The following is a 21658-nucleotide window of genomic DNA, read 5'->3' on the forward strand; positions in this document are numbered from 1 at the left end:
ATAACTGATGGCAGCAAATTGGTATTTTACACTTTCTCACAGACTATGAAAAAAGCCGCCTTCGGTTGATCAAATTAAGCAACTATAAAAAAAGATCGGAGCACCTGCTCTGCATGACAATTTGGATCCTAAACACAGCTTGTTAGCTTAGTGGTTTTATAAGTGTGAGCAGGCCTCTTTAGAGAAGCAGAGTTTTCAGAAAAGGTGCAAACATCATAATGATCTCCTGTCCTCCTGTGTGTGTCTCGACTGTCCAGAATTAAAAGCACCAACACAGAACTATTTCCTCTCAATCAGCAGTTATATCCTACCTCTTTCAGTAATAAGATGAAATGTGATTGCTTTTACAAGGCTGTGATCTCTACAGTTTTGATCCTTTGCCTCAAAATATATTGGAATATTCCCCTGTACAATAATCCTTAAGAAAAAAAAAAAAAACCTGGATCTTAGATAGTCATTTCCTCTTACCATGAAACTGAAGCTGTGCAACTTTGATAGCACACCTAATTATATTAAAGGCAGCAAAGGAAAACAAAAGAATGCCAGTTACTTAGTTCATAATTTTATATCTTAAACAGCTTATATGATGTAAAATAACACTACTGCTGCAAATATGAAAGAAAAATTTAGAAAGTCTCTTTTGAACTACTCCTTATAAGTATCTAAAGAAACAAATGGAGGTAGAAAAGCTCACACATATTTATAGAGTAACTTATCTGTTTGTTAGTTAGGTTTATATCCAGGAGCTCGTGGCAGCATTGTTAATCCTGTGAATGTGAGTCTCCTAAATTCTAGTTAAGTTTATAAGCTTGGCATTATAAACTGAAATCAGGATACATACATACATACATATATTTACTGCTATTGTAGTTGAACCAACCTGTTATGACTGGAGAACATACAACTCTGACTTCTACTTCCAAAATATACTGCTTATACTAAACATAATTTTAATCCCCACTCTCACCCAGACAGAATTTCTTCTTCCAAGAAATAACATTGATGCTGCAATTAGCCACATTTTTAAAAATTTATTTAAATAAATAAATAAACAATGTACATAGCTGCCCATCTCACAAAAGGGATTCTGGGTGGAGTACTGGGATTAAAGCAACAACTACAGTATCCTCATGAAACCCATGATGCCCGGGGTTAAAACCCACATCAACAGCAAAGCTCACCCAATCGCTAAACATGTGGGACAACATATTGGAAATAATTCTAGATATCTTAGTATTTGACATCCCATATGGGTTCTGTTGCATTATTCATAGTGACTTGTGTTATTTTAGGAACTGGGTTTGATCTTTATTTACATTAATATAATAAAGTGATGTTTTACATTCCATGAAGTTTAAAATACATATTAAATATTCCACATACTTGCCAGGCAGAAGTAGTAAAACGACCCTCCCCAACCAGTATCATGTAGGTAAGTTAAACCAATCCCCTGCCACCCTGGAAGGTATCCAATTTAGGAAGGCCACAGGACAAGGATGATTATAGATATGGAGATAGATAACACACCATACAGAGTAGGATGGATTCAGTACAGGGTAGGCTGGGCCCCACAAGGACTTCACCTCACTCCAGATCCAAGATATAAGAAATTATATTTCTCAGTCGCATGACATGTCACAAAACATGAATGAAGTGATGCATAGAGCTAAGGGTGGGGATGTGGAATATATTGTGCAGATTTCTATCAGACTAATCTTATATCCTTTTTTTGAGAAGATAACTGGTTTTTCTGGGTAAGCAAAATGCAGTAAAGCATTTACTGCAATACCAGATAGCAATTATTAGTGAAACTGGAGATTATATACAGCGAGAAAAAGAAGAAACTGGATAAATGCAGGGAAAGTGAAAAGGAGTTTTATTAAAATACAAATCTCGACATTGGAGAGAAGTTCAGTGTTTCTCAGAGATTAGTCCAGACCTTGGAGAAAGAAGTAGAAATACACTGATGCAGTTTGGTGATGATACTAAATTAGAAGGCATTGCCATTACCGTGGAGAATCAAATAGCAATAAAGAGAAAGACATCCATTAGATTTTACGGCCATGGTATGGTGAGCCATCAGCTGCATTTGTCCCATGGTGCTCCACTGAAACCAACTGCATGGGAACCACAGAGCAATGATTGCAAGATATGAACACAATATGGTGACAGGTCATTTTGTGTGAAAGCAACACTTCAATTACTTCGGTTGGATGACTATCTGATGTTTTCTCTTCCAAAGCACAGTTCTTACAAATGGTTAGCCTTACATTTTGTTGTTAGTTGCAGGTGAAAGAAAAAAAAAACTTATAACCTTCCTCATGCTAATGTTGTGAAGGGTCATTTGTGGTTACTGGAAATAAACGCCTTTAGAGAGAGTTCCAATGAATATGGCAGCACACCATACAGCATCACTGTAGAAAGTTTCAGAACCCCACAGAATATTCCTCCAAGTGCTTCAGAGTGTCTATATACTAATGGTTACTCATATGGTAAGCTTTTTAAATCGCATAGCCACTCCCTATGGTTGTTGTAACATACATTCTAATCCATAAAATATTAAATAAGACGTAATGTGCTGTGGCCACTGGAAAGCAGGACGCTTCCATCTTTGCTTCATATCCTAGGAGCAATAGGATGTATGTGTTACTTCACAATAGAAAGAAAGGGACAATCCATGTAGCATTACCTAATGTGAAAAATATAGAATACTCATTGCAGTACTGAATTTCCATTGCAGAATGGTGTGGATCATCAAAGGCAGCATAATCATACTCCTTTCTTCTTACTTTACTATGTCACTCTCTCATCACTGGCATTCTGCACCCTTGAGCACTGTTCAGATTAGTAAGCATTTTTTGTGATGTATCTCAGAATTATTAGCATATTGTTCATGCGGATGTGTGCAATGTCCATATAGGTGCCCTAAGAAAATAATTCTGATTTCTAAATATATTTTCCTAAGAAAGCTAGCTTATACAGATTGGGGTTACCCATTCATTGAACTAGCATGTGGCGGTTTGGTTATGACTTAGGACTACAAATCCTGTTACTGTGATCAATCATGGTTGATGGCTTAGAATGTGCTGTGAACCCAGGCAGCTATATTTTAATAAACCATAGCTTACCTCAAGATATATACCATATTACTCAATCCAGAACTCTATATATGAATGGTGATTGCTAACTGAGAGATACCAGAGTTAACCAATGGATTCCATGGGTGACTTCAGTACATTTGCACCACAGCTTCATTCTTAACCACTATAGTGTATATTTCTATATGTATCAGGCCAGACTGGTAAGGTAAGAACCCAAGATATCCCTGAAAACTCAAAGTATTATCTGAAACAGAGGCCAAATTGCAAGTCTCCAAAATATGAAGCCATTCTATCCTTTCACATTTTAGCTATAGCTAAAGGGATTAATTCAGAGCAGAGTTTCTCAACTTTGGCAACTTTAAGATGCGTGGACTTCCACATCTTCCCCAGAATTCCACTGGGAGTTGAAGTCTATACTTCTTAAAGTTGCCAAGGTTGAGAAACACTGATTCAGAGCATGAAGGATTTCTGAGGTCCATTCCTGTTGGTTGGTTGTTCTTATAGAAATCTATTCCTCTAAGTGCACTGTTAGAAGAATATAACCAATTCCTATGATCAGCTCCAATGGACGGCTGAGACGGGGAGAAGGTAGCAATGGTTTGCTTTTGACATTGTTTCAGCAGGATGCAAGTTTGCATTATAGCTTTAAATTGTGCTTAAAATCAACTCCTTCCCATTACTCTCTGCCACTCCCTTCAGGTTCTAATATCGCTAACACTGCAAAATAAAAAATAGCCCTTCTTGGATTCAGTCAACACAGAGGGCACATACACCATTCTGACAAAAGATGTGCTTATACCATTAGAACTGCACAAGCAGCAGCAGGGGAGGGGAGCATAAGGCAAAGATAGTTCACCCCCTCCCCTCCCCCCCCCATTTTCTGCTTATTGCTGATAGGCTCCAATAGAGTGCTCACACACTTCCATTTGATTGGTCTTCCCCTCTCACCTCAGTCCCCCTCTTATCATACAATGATCGCAGCATTCAAAATACTTCAGCGAAGCTTTTGACATTTCCACCACCCACATATCCTCATGACCTGCAGTAACTAAGTTTAAAGGACCTGCAGCTGAAATATATATATATATATCCTGACTCCTCTTTTCCTGTTGCTTCCCCCTGTGTGACATTATAGACTACGATGAAAACCTGTCTACATTATGCAAACCAAGATAGCTGGCATATATCTGCACAACTGAATGCATTTCTAAGACTGAAGGAAAAGCTGTATACAATACTACCTCCCTACAGTCTGGAACCCAAGTCCATACTAACCGACTTGAAAATACATCAAGTAAATATTTTAATTTTCCCTCTGAACCATCAAGTCTATAAACCTGGATTTTTTAAAAACAATAAAATCCTGAATTTCTTAGGAAAAGGAATGTTATTTGCCAAATACCAGATTCTTTATTTGCTTTGGCCACAATGCATGTGATTTAATTTTCTCTGACAATACTCCTGTAACATACTCTGTGTATTCAGAAACTTCACTTGGTCCAGAATGCTGGAACCAAGTTATTATTATGACTAGTTAGAGAGAGCATGCTTCACTGGCTATTAGTATGTTCCAGCTATCATTTAACTCTAGCTTGGTGCAAACAATCATTTTCAAATTGAAAGCCACATTTGGCTTTTGGGTGGTATACCAGGAGTCACACTCCAACAAATAAGAAAGGCCAAGTTAATAACAACAATGGTCATTGCAAAAATAAGTGCCCCCCCATACACAATTAAATGTTACAAGGAATTATATCCACAAAATTTGGCAGCAAGATGGTAGGGGGCTCCTGAGATGACAATTACTTTTTTTTGTGAGAGCAGGATTGTACATAGCCCATGTGCTCTATCCTGAATAGTTGGGTTCATCTATTTAAAAGACCATGATCTCTCTTATGAGCCTACCTCTAGGTACCTCTTTCAAACCCGCCACTGACACATCTGATAGGAACAGACAAGAGGGCTTTATTGGTGACTGCTCTCACATTTTGGAACTCCATGCTAAAGGAAGTCACACTAGTTCCATTGCTGTTATGCTTCTGCTGGTAGGCAAAGATGATTTTTTTCAGGTAAGATTTTAGCAAAGAAGCTGGTCTGTTATCTGGATGCTTCTATTCTACTCACATGTACTTAATAATGTTTTATATTCTAAATTCTTTATTTTAGTTCTTTATCTCTACAGGGGACTGCCTAGAGCAATAACTTTGGGATGACATCCAAGAGGACCTTCCCACCAGCTTGTATCTTCCCCTATGATAGCTTCTGGCCCTCCCTAGCTTTATGAACTCCATGAACCTTTTGAAAGTGGTCCAACCTATGGTAAGAGCTCTTTGTCTGTTCTCCAGCAGAACTCTGGGCAGAAGGAAAGCAGGTGGCAAAAAGCAAGAGACAGGTGGGGAAGAATGGCTTGCACAAATTTGGTCTTCCCTGCACTCACATCAGTCGTGAGAAAGTCCTTTTCCCCAAAAGAACGTCGCTCTGACCAAGGGGAGCTCCAACCCCAGAGTGGGAGGGGTAATTTTCAGCAGTAGAACTATGGATTTGGAGAATTGTTACATTTCCTATACAAGTAGTTCTCGTTTACCATCTGCCTTGTTTAGTGACTGTTCACAGTTATGATGGTGATGAAACAGTAACTTTGTGACCAGTCCTCTCATATACAACCTTTGCAGGTCTATAAAGCAAAGGAAACTTGAAGTAAGAATGTAACATTGTGGTTTCACTTAGTGACCACTTTGTTTAATAACCAAGTCACTGGTCCCAATTGTGGTCACTAAACAAAGACTACCTGTGATCCTCCTTTTCATGTAGTTTTCAACAGATCAATTCCTACTGAAAATAATCTCTGACATGCAATCTCCTACTGAACATACATTTGGAAGGAAGGGGGTTATTTTATAAACAACAGTTCTTTCCTTCTGCCTTTCCTCTTAGCTTATTTCTGATTTTTGAGCCAGCATATACACTAAAGGTAGAAAATACATTAGAAAGGAAAGTGAGGCAGGACAAGTACTTGTTTTCACAACATTAAAACCTACAGTGTCCTTTAGAATGCCTTTCCAACGGCATCTTCCAGATTTGTTGCCCCAAACTCCAATAATTCCCAACCAGAATAGGCAATAAGCTCTTGCTTGAAGGATAATGCCAGCTGGGAATTTTGGGAGTTGTTATCCAACACTTCTAGAAGAACTGATTTAGAATAAGCTGGCTTGATTGGAAGCATGGATGACTGAAAAGCAAAAGGTGTTCACTTTTGCCTTGCAACAACTATTTAAAAAGCTGTGTGGCAATGAAATTTGATATTGACAATAGCAAACAATACAATTCTACATTTCTCAAGCTTAAAAAAAAAAAAAACTGGTCCAGCACCTCAGGTGCAAAACACTAACCGGCAGAAGATATGCACCACCTAGTGAAGACTGTGTTAGCACTGCCCTTGTGTGAACTGGGCATCTGTACTCTCATGATGCATTTTGCACAAAGTGTGCCTCCCCTCCAGCAAAGGAACAAACTACTGCCAAAATGGCAGCCCCTAATATGTGTGCTCAATCTAGTATCTTTTGAACAAAGCCTCTTTCCCAACCCATCTCCTCCAACTCAGCGAAGACCAGTTAACCTCACAGAATGGCAGACAATGCTGTGATTTCAAAGCCTTGTCTGAGAAATAGACTTTCTCTCCCCTTCATAAAGCATTGCTCCTTATTCAAAGCAAATAGAAACTATATTAGATGCAGTTTCCTGACTGCTTTAAATTAAAGCTCAAGTGTGCATGCACACACAAAAGAGATCTACTAGGGGTAACACAAAAAGGAAAGCACCTTGGGAAATATGCCTCTGCATTAACACCACCCTTTCCCTGCAACTGGAAACAATTGCCAGGCTTCAGGTGAAGAGAGAACGAAGGCTCCTGCAGAGCACTTATACTTGACTTTACCTGCACAGACAAAATGTAGGGAGTTGCGGTATTAGGCAACAGAAAGAGAGAGATGGACGAATCTGAAACAACCTTGCTGATGCTATTCATTCAGGACACTGCACAGGCAGATGGGCCCCCAACCCCACCCTAAATGAGAAGCTATCAGGCACCACATATGATGGATGAAAACACAAAAACCGAAATAGGAAAAATTAATTGCTAGCCAAAGAAAACAGAAGCTAACAAGGGAAAGGAATCAACTGCTGGCCCACATGGAAAGCTGACAGCGAGGGATTTATCAGGAACAATAATAATGAAGAGAAATGGAGTGAACAGTCACAGACATGACAGAAAGGAAAGGCAGAAAAACACAGGGCAAATGTGCGAAATACAGGATTTCCTTGTTTCTCTTGCTTTAGCTGCTGCCTGATGTGGAGAGGGAAGGAGAGAGAGAAAGGGCAGCCCTGCTGTTCTTCCAAAAGACAAATGCTAAAAACTCACTCTTTGTACCTACTTAAGAGAAATAGCACAGAATCTGCTTCTGTAGGGTGGGGAAAGAACTGAAGAAGCAGAGGGCAAAAGAGATGGGTCTAATTACCAAGATTTTTGTGTGCACGTAATTAGCTGCCTCAGCATCAAGACAGGTCCAGCAATTGGACAGTGGAGTTTTGCTCTGGGTCACCCTCTGCAGCGCTAACAAAGAGCAACAATGCCCGTTGGCGTATATTAGACCCACAGAGATAAAGGGAACGCGAGACAACTCCAGTGGTGGCAGCGACAGGCTCAGCCGCCCCTGAGCCTAGAGGAGGCGCAAACCCCTCTTCCCAACGAGGGCCGTGCAGCACTCTGACGACCAGCAAAACGCGAGTCTGCAGCTCCAAGGGCAGAACAGCGGCAGCGGGCAAGCAGCCTATCCCCTTCCCCCCAGCAAAATGCACAAGTCGCCCTGAGCGAGCCGCGCATCTTTACGACCGTGAAACAACAGATTTCAATGAACAGGCCGGCCTGGAACGGGGTGGGCAAGCAGCAGGTTGAGGGAACCCCTTTTGTTCGCTCCTTCCATTCACCTGCAACAAAAGTTACCCCCTGCAAAACCCCTCTGTCCCCATCTCACCTCACTGCCACCTTGACGCTGCAGCTGTCACCCTGGGCGGCCATTCCCTTCTTCTTCTCTTCCCTCGCCGCCGCCGCCGCCGCCCCGCACCGCAGGAGAGCGCTGCCCCTCAACCACCATGGAGCTCGGTGGGGCCAGGGCCAAGGCGAGGTTGCGGCTCGGCTCGGCTAGGAGCAGGAGGCTCGGAGGCTGCCCGAGTCGAAGGAGAGCATGCTGAGCAACTCTCGGTCGCGCGCGCTCTTCCTCTCCGGGGAGAGGAGGAGAAGGCAGCTGCGAGCAGGCGAAAGCTTAGGCAGCGTCCCCGCTTCCCATCCTGCCCGCCGCGGCAGCAGCGGGACTGCGGTGGGAAAATTAGCGGTGAGCAAGCCTGAAGCCGAGTGGGCGGGGGGAGGAAGGCGGAAGGAGGGGCGCCAGGACCCGGAGGCGGCCACGCCCACCCCCCGTCAAGTCAAAAGGTGGAGGAGGGATTTGGGCCGAGTCGGGGCGGCGGGAAACGTGGGAAGAGACGCGAGGGAAAGAGGAAAGCGGGTTCGCGGTCTGAAGGGCTTAAGAAGGCGCTTTCGGTAGTAGGCTCAGCGGCTTGGAGTTTAAGAGCGCCGCCGCTTAAGCGCACGGTCTCGGAGAATAGCTTCCGTTCGTTCTAACCGGCCAGCTCTAGAATAAAATTCCCGGAAGAGAGTAAATAGCTTGAAGAAGTTACTACAGAGGTTGCATGTGAGCATGAAATGTGGCATTTTTCACATAAATGGAAGATGGTCTTCTGTGGTTGTGTTCACGTGGTTAGCTGAACCAAGGGTTACTACATTAACCCAAGGTTCTGTGTTTGAATGACCCCATAAACTACAGAGGCTGTGAAAATAAGCGTAGTTGGCTAACTGGGTTCAGCGCATTGTGTGAATATCGCAGCCCGTTTCTTGCTTTGGTGGGAATTTCCATTTAATGTTGGGGATTGGGTTTGTGCAACAGATTAGCTAAAATGTGGCTCTATCAGTTTTAGTAAACTGTTGTGCAAATACAGTATAGGCAATGTAACGCACACACACTTGGATGGAAAGATTTATAGAATGCAATTTCTCTCTTAATAGGTAAGTTACATTATACTGTTTTGTTGCTACAGTACATAATATCACCTCCTTTCTTATGGACTGAAAGCCAAGATGGCATGTGTTAGCTCCATTAGTGGAAGATTGAGATTCTCTGGGTTATCCAGTATTGGGTACTTATGGCAACATTGCTCACATTACATTGGTAAAACGGGTATGTTCCTACAGGGCATTCTTTGACCTCATTGCCAGCAGCCAGCGTGGCAAACATACATAGAGGATATTAGCTTTATTCTACTTGGGGAAGGCTGCTTTAAAATTAAATAAAACATCCACTCAGCAACATTCTAAAACACTGACATGAAGATCATAGAACTGTGGAGTTGGAAGGGACCACGGAGATCATCTAACCCAGTGTTTCCCCACCAGAGCAGCTTCAAGATGAGCAGACTTCAACTCCCAGAATTCTCTAGCCCACATAGCCATTACTAGGCATTCTGGGAATTGAAGTCCACACTTCAAAGTTGTCCATATTGGAAAATGCTGATCTAGTCCAACCCTTTGCAATATGCAAAAACAAATCGAGTTCAGACTTTTCTAACAATAACCTCCAAATATGAGACCATGCAACCTCCATAAGCACATCATTCTATTGTTGGACAGATCTTACTATCAGGAAGTTTTGCTTTATGTGTTTTTCTTTGTAGATGTCAGTGGAAATAACATTCTGAGACATAAGCCAGGGTGGGCAGCTTGAAATGCTAAGACCTTCCTGTAGCTTCAGTTGCATAAAATCATTGACATTATTTCCTGCCATTTTGAAGCAGGAAACTAAGAAATTTTGGCTCCCATGTACCATATATGGGCTGCAGAAATCTAGATGACCATTAGATGGCAGCAAAGAGTTAGCATTCTTTGTTGGGATTTTGTGGATTTTTGCAGCCCAGTTTTGGTAACCAAAAAATAATACCTTTAAAAAGCAAAGACCTGGTTTACACAACATACTAAGCCATAAATTGATGTGGTTCTGCTGCAATGTTCTTACTGGGTCTATACAACATGTTAAGCTTTGATTAGTTTTTAATCATTTGTTAAATGAGCCACAGCTGGCTGCATTTATGTAATTCACACAGTCAACATAAAACAAATTACATTATGACAAGGTAAACCCGCCCATTAGTCACTTAGCATGATGTGTAAACCAGATCAGAGAGACATCCCAAGTCTCCCTCTATTACACACACACACACACACACTCTTACATGTATACAAATCCTGGTTCTGCCCAGTTTTCAAGTCACCTCACTCACTATGGCCTTCACTTTCCCATAAAATGTAAAGTGCAGGTCTCAGAAAACAGCTTATAAATAAAATGCAGTTTTACATACCACAGTAGTTGAGTTTTTACAAAAAACCAATCGTACTGTGGCTTAGCATGTTGTGTGAACTTTGTCCATCCACCCATAGCCATGATTTTAAGGTGGTACTTTCCCTGTCAGTGACTGGGAAAGGAGGATTTTTTTTCACAGTCAGCTATGGTAGAAACACTGAATTTTATCTTGGTCAGGTGAGTCACACAAAGACATGAAGCACAACAAGACAACCCCCATTTCCACAGAGAGTGTTAACTGTAAGCACTGATTTAATGAAGCTAACCTACTTTTCTGGGTTCACATGACCATAAACTAATCGTATAGGTTGCGCTCGTGCAACCTGCAAATTTGGGTTGGTCAGATTGTGATTCAGGATGCTGGGCAAACAGGGTCCCTAGACAGAATAGGCTTTGGACCAGGGATCCCTGGGTTCAGTACTATTGTAAGAAAAGGCACACACCAGCAACAGCAGGGAAGCAAACAGAGTGTTAAATTATGAAAATATAAGAGGAATAAAGCCTAGGCTGCTTCATCACATTTGCATCAGAAATATATTTATGTTTTCCAGCATAAGCTTTGGTAACCCTGCCAGAGTCTACATGCCATTTATCTTCTTCAATACATTATGGGGGGAAAGGGTATGGGAAAAAAGGGTGTGATTAAATGCTAAAGACTCTGAATGATGGATTTCTATTTTAGAAGATACTATAAATAATTTGTTCCAAGTAGCTGTATTGATTGAATTAAATCTGGTTGCTATAGTTTGTCTTTCTGCAAGCAACATTGCAGTATAATCAGCAAGCTACATTCTTTTCTGTAAATATTTAATCTCTCTTTTTCATATTTAAATATTGAACCTTGGTCCTCATGTCTAACATAAAACTCTGTAATCAAGCAGAACCACTGTTCTTGGGCATCCTCTGAGGTGTCCATGGGTATCTGCAAAGCATGATGAAACAAAGTCAAGATGACAGCCACAACAGTGCAATCAAAGTTCAGCTCATTTTTTAAAGCATGCACAGAAAAGTTGGGCAGAGCTTTGATCACACAGTCATGGCTGCCATCTTGACTTTTTGACTACATCCTGCAAATACCCTTGGTATCAAACAGCTAATGTTAGCCTTCCAGCAAACAGTTCCTTCTAGGAATTTGTCTATGGAGATATGTCTCTCTTGTTCTAAATAATTTTACCTGTACCTTGGTTAATATGTAATCACAATATTTAGGGTGAGGGTGAACAAACCTAGACTGTATAAAATTATTCCACTTGTAATCGCTGTTAGAGAGCCAGTTTGGTGCAGTGGTTAAGGCATCAGCCTAGAAACTGGGAGACCAGGAGTTCTAGACTTGCCCTAGGCATGAAGCCAGCTGGGTGACCTGGGCGAGTCCCTTTCTTTCAGCCCTAGGAAGCAGGCAATGGCAAGCCACTTCCAAAATCTTGCCAAGAAAACTGCAGGGACTTGTCCAGGCAGTTGCTAGGAGTCAAGACTGACTTGAAGGAACCAAAAAAAAAAAGGGGGGGGGGCTGTTAGTAGTGAACGACATAGACTGCATATAAAAATACATCAATACTGGATCTATTGCTTATTAATTTTGTGCTGATCATTATGCAAATTAAAGTGCCATTTTTTTCTGCATTTTTAAAATCTTGTATGTGGTTTGTAATGCTGAAAATTACTTAATGTTATCTTCTTGGGCTGGTGTTCAATTTGATAGAGGCAGATCACACAGAAAATTTCCATATTTAAATTAATTGCCAATAACTGTCCCATCATATTTGGTTCACTGACTTATAAGATTCTCTAGAAGCATTTTATTAGGATAAGACCATATTTATACAATGAGTTTGTCAGTGCACTGCAAGCACAGACTATAAAATGTGTGGAGCTTGGTAGAGTCATTGTATTTTTTGCATAGATTGACACAAGCCCATTGGTTGTTTAAGAATGGTTTTTTGAGGATGCTAGTTTTGAATGCCTAATCAGAGATCACAGAACTACTTACCATAGGTCACTTTTTTGTTATGTTCACACTACATACATAATAAGAAACCTCAGTGAGTACATACATGGTCCAGTTAACACCTCCCCATGGGACAACTTTTTAAATGAGGGTTCAGACTTAACTCTTTAGAGTGCAAACAACGTGTTATGTCAAACCAAAAGTATAGCCTCTAGTTAAAAAGACCCAAGGCAGAGGCTACTTGAAGTTCAAACACAGTAAATATGAAAACTCAGTTTAATAATTGCACATAGGTAACTAAAAAGGGTACCAATTCATGGTTATTGAGATTTCTAACTATGTCGTAGAAACACACCTGAGATTAGTAACTGCATGTCAGCAAGCATCTTCTCAATAAAGGTATTAATTACATCATACAATATGCTAAGCATGGCTTAATATTAATCCTAGTGAACTGTTCTCTATTGGGTCATTAAAAAATGGGAAGCAACTAAATGGCTAAACAATCAACATTAATCAAGGGGTTTGGGACATAAGATGACATAGCAATTAATGGCAAGCTATAGTTTCTGTGTACTCATCTTCTTGGCTGGTATCTGAACCATCTTTGTGATAGCCAGCTGGCACTTCCTTTTTTAAAAGGGAAGGCATGCAATATTTCAATTGGGATTAGATGGGAAAAGGCTGAATCTTGCCCTGCATGCTTTATGTCTACAACTCATGCATGCACACCATGCTGTGTGACTGTGAGAAATAAAAGCCAAAAGAGCAGTGTTTGGTCAGCTGTATATCTGAAGGCAAAAGAACTCCTTTTCTGGGGTCTGAAAACATGCTGGGCCTAACCTTAAGGTAAATCAAACCAGGCTATGGCTGCAGATTGGTATTGGGATTGCAACATCAAGAATTCCCAACTCAGGCAGGGCACATCTGGAGGACACCAGACTTGAGAAAGACTCTTCTAAGTCAACTACACATTGGCTTGTCTTCCAGTTTGTTGCAATGATGTGCCTATTCAAATACATTGAAAGTCTGCTTATCTAAGTTGCTGTCCATAAGAATCAGCTGAGAGGAAAATACCTAACAGATTTGGGGGAGGGAATTATCTTAACCAGTCATACGTGGAAATTTCATTGTCATTTGCCTTGACATAAGAGTATGACTGTTTATTCAATGGATTTACAAAGGATTCTATTTCCAACCTTTCCCTCAACTCAGATGACATAGCTCTTTAATGTATACATTTATTTGATAGTAATTATTAAAAGCTTATGGTAGAAATTAAGAGTTGAGAAATTGATTCTTATTCTGGCATGCATATCCACCTCTGCATCTTGTATTGATTCTCTTAGTGTTTTTCTGAGGCATCCAAAATAGCACAACCTATGACTGAGGCATCAACAGATTCGGGGGAATTCTGTGATGAACAGGAGCATTTAAAAGAAAACCATAAAGAAAAAAATCCTAAAGCAGGAGTGTGCAAATTGTAGTGGGCCCACAGTCACAATGGGGGTTCGAGTGACTTGTCATAAAAGGATATTACTTTGCATGGAATGAAGTGATAACTGTTTCAGACAACAGTTCTTCGTACCACGTGATTTTATTGCAGGCCCTACAGTCAAAAAGGTAAACTCAGTCCAAAGAAAAGGAAGATCAACTTTTAGGAATGTGTCAGATATAAAGATGATACAGAGCAACTTGGGTCCAGCCTGACCAAAGACCTCTTCTTGTACAATTTAGATACACTCAAGCCAGGTTACAAAAAACGATGAATGTTTGCATATTATACTTAAATTATAGAAACCTAAGCAGCTGGTGCCATTGTTAACTCACCATTGCTATGATTTAAACCAGAAGTAGGCAATTGGTGCCCTCCAGAGGTGTTGGATTTCAACTCGCATACAATTAGCCAAATACACGAAGGGCCATAGATTTAATTCTGATTTAAATTGTTTAGCTAAAATACAGTAGTGGCTGTAACAAGCCATGATGAACTCAAAATGACAATATATACATCATGACATTATAATGCAAACAGCATGATTATGTATTGATGCCACATCTGACAAAAGCCCATCAGTCATGTCATTTGCATCTTGACACACACGTTGTGATTTGCCCCAACAATGGACATCTGTGCTAAGATACAGAACCTTACCTCCCTATCAGATTGAAATAAGCTTTCCCATCTGTCTTGATGCATACATACTTCTGCTAGTATGTTAACCCCGATATTGTCATGGAGAAAATTTAATTCTTTACTGACAACAGTGGCATAAATCAGATGGGGCAGGCTGAACATGGAGGTAAGCATTTGTTAATGCATCTTTAGGCCTTCTTGCTTGTCCCTATCTGACCCTTCCCCATAATGAGCCTTTTTAAAAATACAAACTGCTGCTAGAGAAAGCAAGCAGAAGTAAATTTGCTTGAAAACAGGCAGTCTTATGAGCAAGTCCCCCAATATCTGCTCTTCCTTACATTATTTATTCTTAAATTATCCCTGTATTCTTCTTTAACTCTTTGCCCTGTGAAAAACAATGACAGGGCATAAAAGAAGAACAGAATTACAATAAGACAAAGGGCCATAATGATACAAGCCCAGCAGCGAGGCTGCTGCATGCATTTCAGAAACTGGCCTGTGGCAATAAAACAGCAAAGCAAGTCCTGTTACTGAGATCCCTTCTAGCCATTTGCTTTCCTTTGTAACTCTAATTTATAATTAAATGCTTTGACATGGAAATGATTCCTTGGACATCTGGAGAGATGGTTGCTTATTACTCCAGGGTCTCCAGTAGCCCAAGCAGACCGTAATCAGAGTTTGGCCTCCAGAGAGAAAAGGATTTGCTTTAACAATCCTGTCCCCTTTTCACAAGCAGCCCCTTATCCATTCTCCATTTACTAGTTAACAAATAAAAACCCAGAGAGCAGCTAGGCTCTGTTGATTCAATACCTCCCCTGGGATGCATAATTTCTCATTTGAATATCTATTAACCTTGAGAGGAAACCTGTTCTGGAAGAAGCTGGCTGCAGGGATCAGAGTCTTAATATATTAAGGAGGTGGAGGTGTCATGGCAGGTGCACTGGACACAAGCTCAAGTGAAGCTATAGCTTCTGCTGCCTTGTAACAGGATTTAGCTATTTTTGGCTGTTTTTACAGCAGAGGTGCTAACTGATGAGAAAAAAGGACATTGCCTTTCATAGCAGTTTCATTTGTGTACCGCAATCAGAAGATAAAACATTTAGTTTAAGTTTCATTGATATCCCACCTTTCATATGCTAAAATTAGCAGATTTAGCTGCTATTAACGCTACAAAAGTAAAAAGTGATTTTAAAAAGTTTATAAAAAGTCTTGGATAAAATCCACAAGATTGGATAAACTTAATCTAAAACAAAAAAATATAAACCAATAATATGCAGTTCTTTAAAGATCAGTATTCTACAATTTAAAGAGTTGGACTTTAAATTTAGAGACTTCCTAACTCACTATAGTTGGAGCTTGAACAATTTTCTAAATATAGATTTGGAAATTACAGCTAACCTTTCAAAGTGTGAATGTTTCAGTTTAAATGTCTTTGTTAATTCTTAAATTTCAGTTAAACATGCTTACATGAAGTCCCTAAATTGTAAAGTATTATGAACCCTGGGAATAAAATGATATAGAAATCCAAATGAGTGCATAATCTAAAATGTATAAAATGTAAGTTCAATGTTGGGACACATGTTTCCATACTGAAGTACCTTATACTGGGAAAAACAGCTTTTGTTAACAGCTTAATAACAATTTGGAGATTTAATATAAATAAGCAGCAAAAATCTTCCTACTCACTGTTGGGTTGTGTGAATGAGTGTTTGTATGTGTTTATAAATCAGAACTGATCAGTATCTCAATTTCACTGTTTGTAACTGCTGTTTATAATTTTTATGGAGTTGCCTTCAAATCTTTTGAAGTTAAAAATATATAAATGAAAATTTAAATGTATAAAGAAAACCATTCAGGGACTTTCTGTTTATTAAAAGTGTTAGTTTTTAATCATTTTTGCTTTTTCTCCAGAACAATATCATTGAAAGGCATTTTTCAAAATCCTCGCCGAACTGTCAAAGGGAAGAAATGATATGACACTTTGGAAATATGTAATAATCCATCTGTATTACAGGCTATAGGTGTTATGAATGACCTGGATGAGTGAGAGACTCTATTTTCACCTGTGCAAATCTCTCTAGAAATCCATTCCTAAAATCTCTTCTAAGGCAGCCAAAAAAAATCTTTTTCCTTCTGCCATCTCTTCTGCTTGCTTGTCAGGCTGGAGATCAATCAGGCCACCATGAGCAAGGAGTGTGGTGCTTTTGTGGTAATCATCCAAAAACACAAAAGTGGCTACCACTATAGAGCAACACTGCCAAGAAAACAATAATCATCTTACAGTTTGGTATCTGGAATGGCCACGTTATAGGCCCTTTACAGAGACGTAGCTGAGCTTTTCCTTCTCTTCAAAAGTATGGCAGCAACTTCCTCCACTTCTGTCACTTCTGCTTGGAAGGCTGCAACCATCTCATCTCTTGTCAGCTTCAGAAAAGAATTATCCTTAGCTAGGAAACGAAGTCCCCCAGAGGTCAGTGCCTGCATTTAAGGGGGAAAAAGATTAACTGGGTGTCTTACAAACCTTTGGGGAAAATAAAGTTTGCCTTAAGGATCTCCAGTGCAGTTAAATACCTAATTCAATTTTGTAACTCAGCGATACTTAAACATCTGGATTAATGAATGGGACTGGTCTGTATCTTCTCAGGTATTTCAAAGTATCATACCACTGGAAGGTATCTTTGAGATCATCTAAAGGTTGTCCTCGCTTAACAATGGTAATTGAGACTGGCAACTCCGTGGTTAAGTGACGCGGTCATAAAGCACTATCACATGACTGCGCCAACTTACAATGGCAGTTGTGGCAGTTCCAGTTGTCATTAAGCAAATTCCACATGGTCATTAAGCGTGATGTCACATGATCGCCATTTGTGACCTCCTGCCCATTGCCTTTGCTTGTCAGAAACTAGCAGTGAAGGTTGCAAACAATGATCACATGACTGTGGGACGCTGTGGCCATTGTAATTGCAAGCCGGTTCCCAAGCACCTGAATCACGATCACGTGACTGCGGGGATGCTGCAATGGCCGCAACTACAAGGAATGGCCTTAAGTCCCCTCCTCCAGCACCATCGTAACTTCAAAATGTTGCTGAACGAGTGGTTGTTAAACAAGGACTACCTGTAGTTCAAATCCTCCCCAGTGCAGGCATCCACAGTTACAGCATTACTTCACTAATGCCTGGTTTACATATTACTCTAATCCATCATTTGTTCAAATATAGTTTCTTGAATACACTACAATGTCTGTGTTTACACATGTTAAGCCAAAACCCCAAAAATAACATAGTATGATGTATTAGTATGATGTGTAAATCCAGCTTGTATCTCTGTTTACTATCAAAGCTGAGTGTTTGTGAAGTAAAAGAAAAAGAGAAATGAACCCCAATGCAACAAGTGGTTGTTTAGGAAAAGGCCAATTTATACATTAAACTAGTGTTTTTCAAACTTGGCAAATTGAAACATGCTGGCTAGGGAATTCTGGAAGTTGAAGTCCACGCATCTTAAAGTTGTCAAGTTTGAAAAACACTGCATTAAACAGAATAAAGTGATAATCTTTTTTATAGTACTTCACAATGACAATGGAAGGCCAGATGCTCTCCTGTGATCAGAGGGAATTCTTCTTGGTTATGGATTTAAAAAATCCAAGAGCAAGGGCAGACTACAATCGTTATATCAATTTTAAAAGTATAGAAAAGTCTATTATGGGACAGAAATATTTAAACATGCAACCTGGTGACAATCTGAGGCACCTGCACCTTCATTCTCTAAAGGAGGACTTTTTGTCATATGTTTCACAGATCAATTAATTGCCATTACTCGTGTAATTTACAACAATAAATAAACCTGTGCTTGAACACATGAGAACACAGGCCAGAGTATTGCCCCTCTACAGAAGGACAAGACTTTTTTCCAGAGTTTTCATTTTTCTTCCTCCCAAACCAAGGCAGCCTGCTGTATGGATAAGACCACCCCCCAGGCCAGGCAGAAGGATACTTTAACTCCCAACCCCAATTCTGTACATTTATTAAATAATCCAGCAGTGCTAAGTCAGGAATGGTCAGCTTCAGTTCAAAACAAAACATAGACTTCATTTACTAAAACATATCAGGAATCTTATCCTTTGAGGATAGTTTCAGGGTGGTTCCCTAGGACTCACAGTAGAGTCTAGCCTTGACTTTCAGCCAGCCTTTTGAAGGGAAATCAGGTTCACACAACATAGAGTTTCCTTGGGTATTTGGTGATCTTCCAGGAAATTCCAATCAATATCTTAGATAAGAGGTGTCTTCCAGGTAATTCCTACAGTACCTATTCAGGAGGGCTGTGCAATAACTTCAGATTCAATTCAAGAAGGGTGCTTCAAAATACATGACTATAGCAACTGTCTGTGACTCACTGAATCAGTCACATCACATAGCTGCAGCAGATGCCTCTCTTATAGTAGCTGCACAATCCCAGGAAAAGTTGTAGTGGTTTTAATGAGTTGCAGAGAGGTGCCGCATTCATGCTCACGCACATTCTGAAACACTGCTTCCAGTCCAAATCAACTCTGAAACATGGTGGAGTCCCACCATTTAGCATAAGGCTGGGTCATAGAAAAACCCATCTGGAATGCAGTCACTTTGATACGGGCATGCCTGTATGTGTTTCTCAACCTCAGCAACTTTAAGATGTGTGCACTGGCTGGGGAATTCTAGGAGTTGAAGTCCACACATCTTAAAGTTGATGAAGTTGAGAAACACTCATCTAGAGACTGGTCAAGCAAATGGGAAGAGAAGTCTGGCTTATGTTCTTGGAAAAAAACGGAGGGGAAAAAAACAAGCTTCCCCTGACAACTAGCTATGCTAATCTGAGGGAGGTTCTCTTGCACAATAAATTCCATAATTTTAACATATTACTTAATAAGCCCTATGCAATCCCCCCCATTCCTCAAAATGTCACCATGGACTTGGGGCTTTTTAATGCACTTCTATCTGCTCTTGAATAAAACATATTTGAGGTTCTATAAGATATAACATAGTTACTTAAAAAAAAACTTTAAACAATGTACAGCTGCTTCAATATTATTGACATTTCAAGCCAGTCCTACCTCGTTTACCATTTCATTCATCCTAAACTAGATCCCAGCTACTGTGATTTTGTCCACAATAGTTTATGTCTTAGCATATTATTCAGAGTCAGGCACTGTGGTTGTCAGTGTTTAAAATCTGGGTGAATTTGACCAGTTTTGGTTTATTTAATAAGAAATAGGTAAGCAAATCATGGCTTACTGTAATGTATGAACCCAATCATTATGTTCCTATTCACTATATAACCTGGACTTTATACGGACCCCAACTATTTCCTCCCCAGATGCAGATGATGCCCACTGATGTACCTCCTGGAGGAGTTGAAGAGTAGCTGGGGTAGGGGCTTCCATGTTCCTTGGAGTGTTTCCTTCACTATTGCTTGTAGATGGTGGAACCTCACCATGATCTGCATCTTGAGTGACAGTGTTCTTGAGAAATTGTAGACAAAGAAAAGAAACTATCTGAATGGAAGCCCTTTGACCTCCCTGCCAGAGTTCAGAAAAGCTTGAAAAATCCAAGATGTGCTTCTTCCCCCCACCCCCCTTAAATGTGACGTTGTGGTACAATTTACTGTTTAGAAACACAGATGTAAAATGTTTACTGCCTATATGTAAACAATTAATAAAGTCTTTGTTTATACTTCCCAGATATATACATAAATGCTCAGTGCTTATGCCACTTCTACTGCTACCTCTTCAGCGCAAATGAAAAATAGCTTGTTATAACAGTCTCATTTAAACTCATATTTTTAGCTGCTGCTCCAATGTTTTTATTAGTTTTTTCCCATTATTTTTAGTTTCATTTTTACATGGTGAAACATTGCTTTTTTGCTATTCAAAAATGAAAACTCTGTAAGTGGGATGAGAAACTGAAAATTATGGGCAATTCAGAATTACTACTTAAGTGGTAACATTAGGTTACTCTTCACTCAATAGGAAGCAGTAAAATGTAGTGAATCTGCAAACAGGAAACTTTTAATAGATATTGTATTGTATTCTTTCACCTTTTGCTGAAAGAAGCTTTATAGCACCTTCGTTTTGGGGAAAGCAATAGTGAGCAATATAATACTATATTAAATAAAACTTAGAACCTCCATTTCAATTCCACTTACACCTAATTGAGGAAAAGCAAAAGCTCAGCAAAGCTAAAATATTCTAGTGAAGAAACTACTCACATACTCATTATGATCAATTGCTGAACTGTAAGAAGAGCTTGGATTGAGGAGGTCTCTTTTCTAGTAAAGTGTGGATAAATTAATCACATGTGGAGAAACTAAAACAATTTGAGTTTACATTTACCTGCTGGGTGGAAAATTGTAGCTCTGAAGAGCACCTGACATTGTTTGCTGGTAGTTTGCTCACTTTTTCTTGCTGCTTTTCAGTTTGAATAGAACATTGCATGGCTGGGGGGAAATGGGGGACAAAAAATGGCATAATGATAACAGGGATACATAGCTGAACTGCAAATAAATAACATGATGTTTTTACCTAAAACTAATAGCTAATAGCGATTGATCTAGGAATATGTAAGTATATGCATTACACAGAGTCTTCATCATCAGAGCAACAATTAACTCCAACCCCCAAAGACAGAGAATTTGAGACTAATCCTGTACTGGAACTCCCCTGATTTTGGGCAGTCTTGCATCATTTGGTCAAGAAATGCATGTCTCAGACAGAAGGAAGGTTGGCAGAACTCACTGAGGTGAGATGGATGAGGAAATGGTGGTAGCATCTTCTGGTCCTTCAATTCATTCTCATATGTCATCCTACGAAGCAAAACACTGATGATTAAATCCCAGTGCCCTGTCCAAATCAACTAATTGGTATTCATTTGATTATGCTTTTAAGTGAAGTAACAACTACCTATCCCAGGATACTGATCAGACCATGATACTCCATCATGGTCTTTTCCATTTTATCACTTGTCTTCCTCTATATCTGTGTATA

The 21658-nt window shown here is 39.9% G+C and overlaps 2 protein-coding genes across 2 annotated transcripts in view; both read right to left on the bottom strand.

Annotated features, from left to right (window-relative positions):
* The window catches only part of KIF21B (kinesin family member 21B), a 70159-nt gene extending 61707 nt beyond the window's left edge, over positions 1 to 8452 (bottom strand). The window contains exon 1 of the mRNA XM_088153082.1: positions 8132 to 8452. Coding sequence (XP_088009208.1) covers positions 8132 to 8175 — 44 coding nt within the window. The 5' untranslated portion in view covers positions 8176 to 8452. The remainder of the gene's footprint in view (positions 1 to 8131) is intronic.
* A 7628-nt stretch (positions 8453 to 16080) lies between these two features.
* Positions 16081 to 21658, bottom strand: part of CACNA1S (calcium voltage-gated channel subunit alpha1 S) — a 66166-nt gene continuing 60588 nt past the window's right edge. Inside the window, exons 42-45 of the mRNA XM_088153524.1 lie at positions 21410 to 21477; positions 21008 to 21111; positions 20018 to 20137; positions 16081 to 17124 (exon numbers count right to left, since the gene is read on the bottom strand). Of these exons, the coding sequence (XP_088009650.1) occupies positions 16963 to 17124; positions 20018 to 20137; positions 21008 to 21111; positions 21410 to 21477 (454 nt within the window). The 3' untranslated portion in view covers positions 16081 to 16962. The remainder of the gene's footprint in view (positions 17125 to 20017; positions 20138 to 21007; positions 21112 to 21409; positions 21478 to 21658) is intronic.

Source organism: Python bivittatus, unplaced genomic scaffold (genome assembly GCF_059951505.1).
Source record: "Python bivittatus isolate LINGU-HERP-01145 unplaced genomic scaffold, Pbiv_v1 ctg000700_np1212, whole genome shotgun sequence".
NCBI lineage: Eukaryota > Metazoa > Chordata > Lepidosauria > Squamata > Pythonidae > Python > Python bivittatus.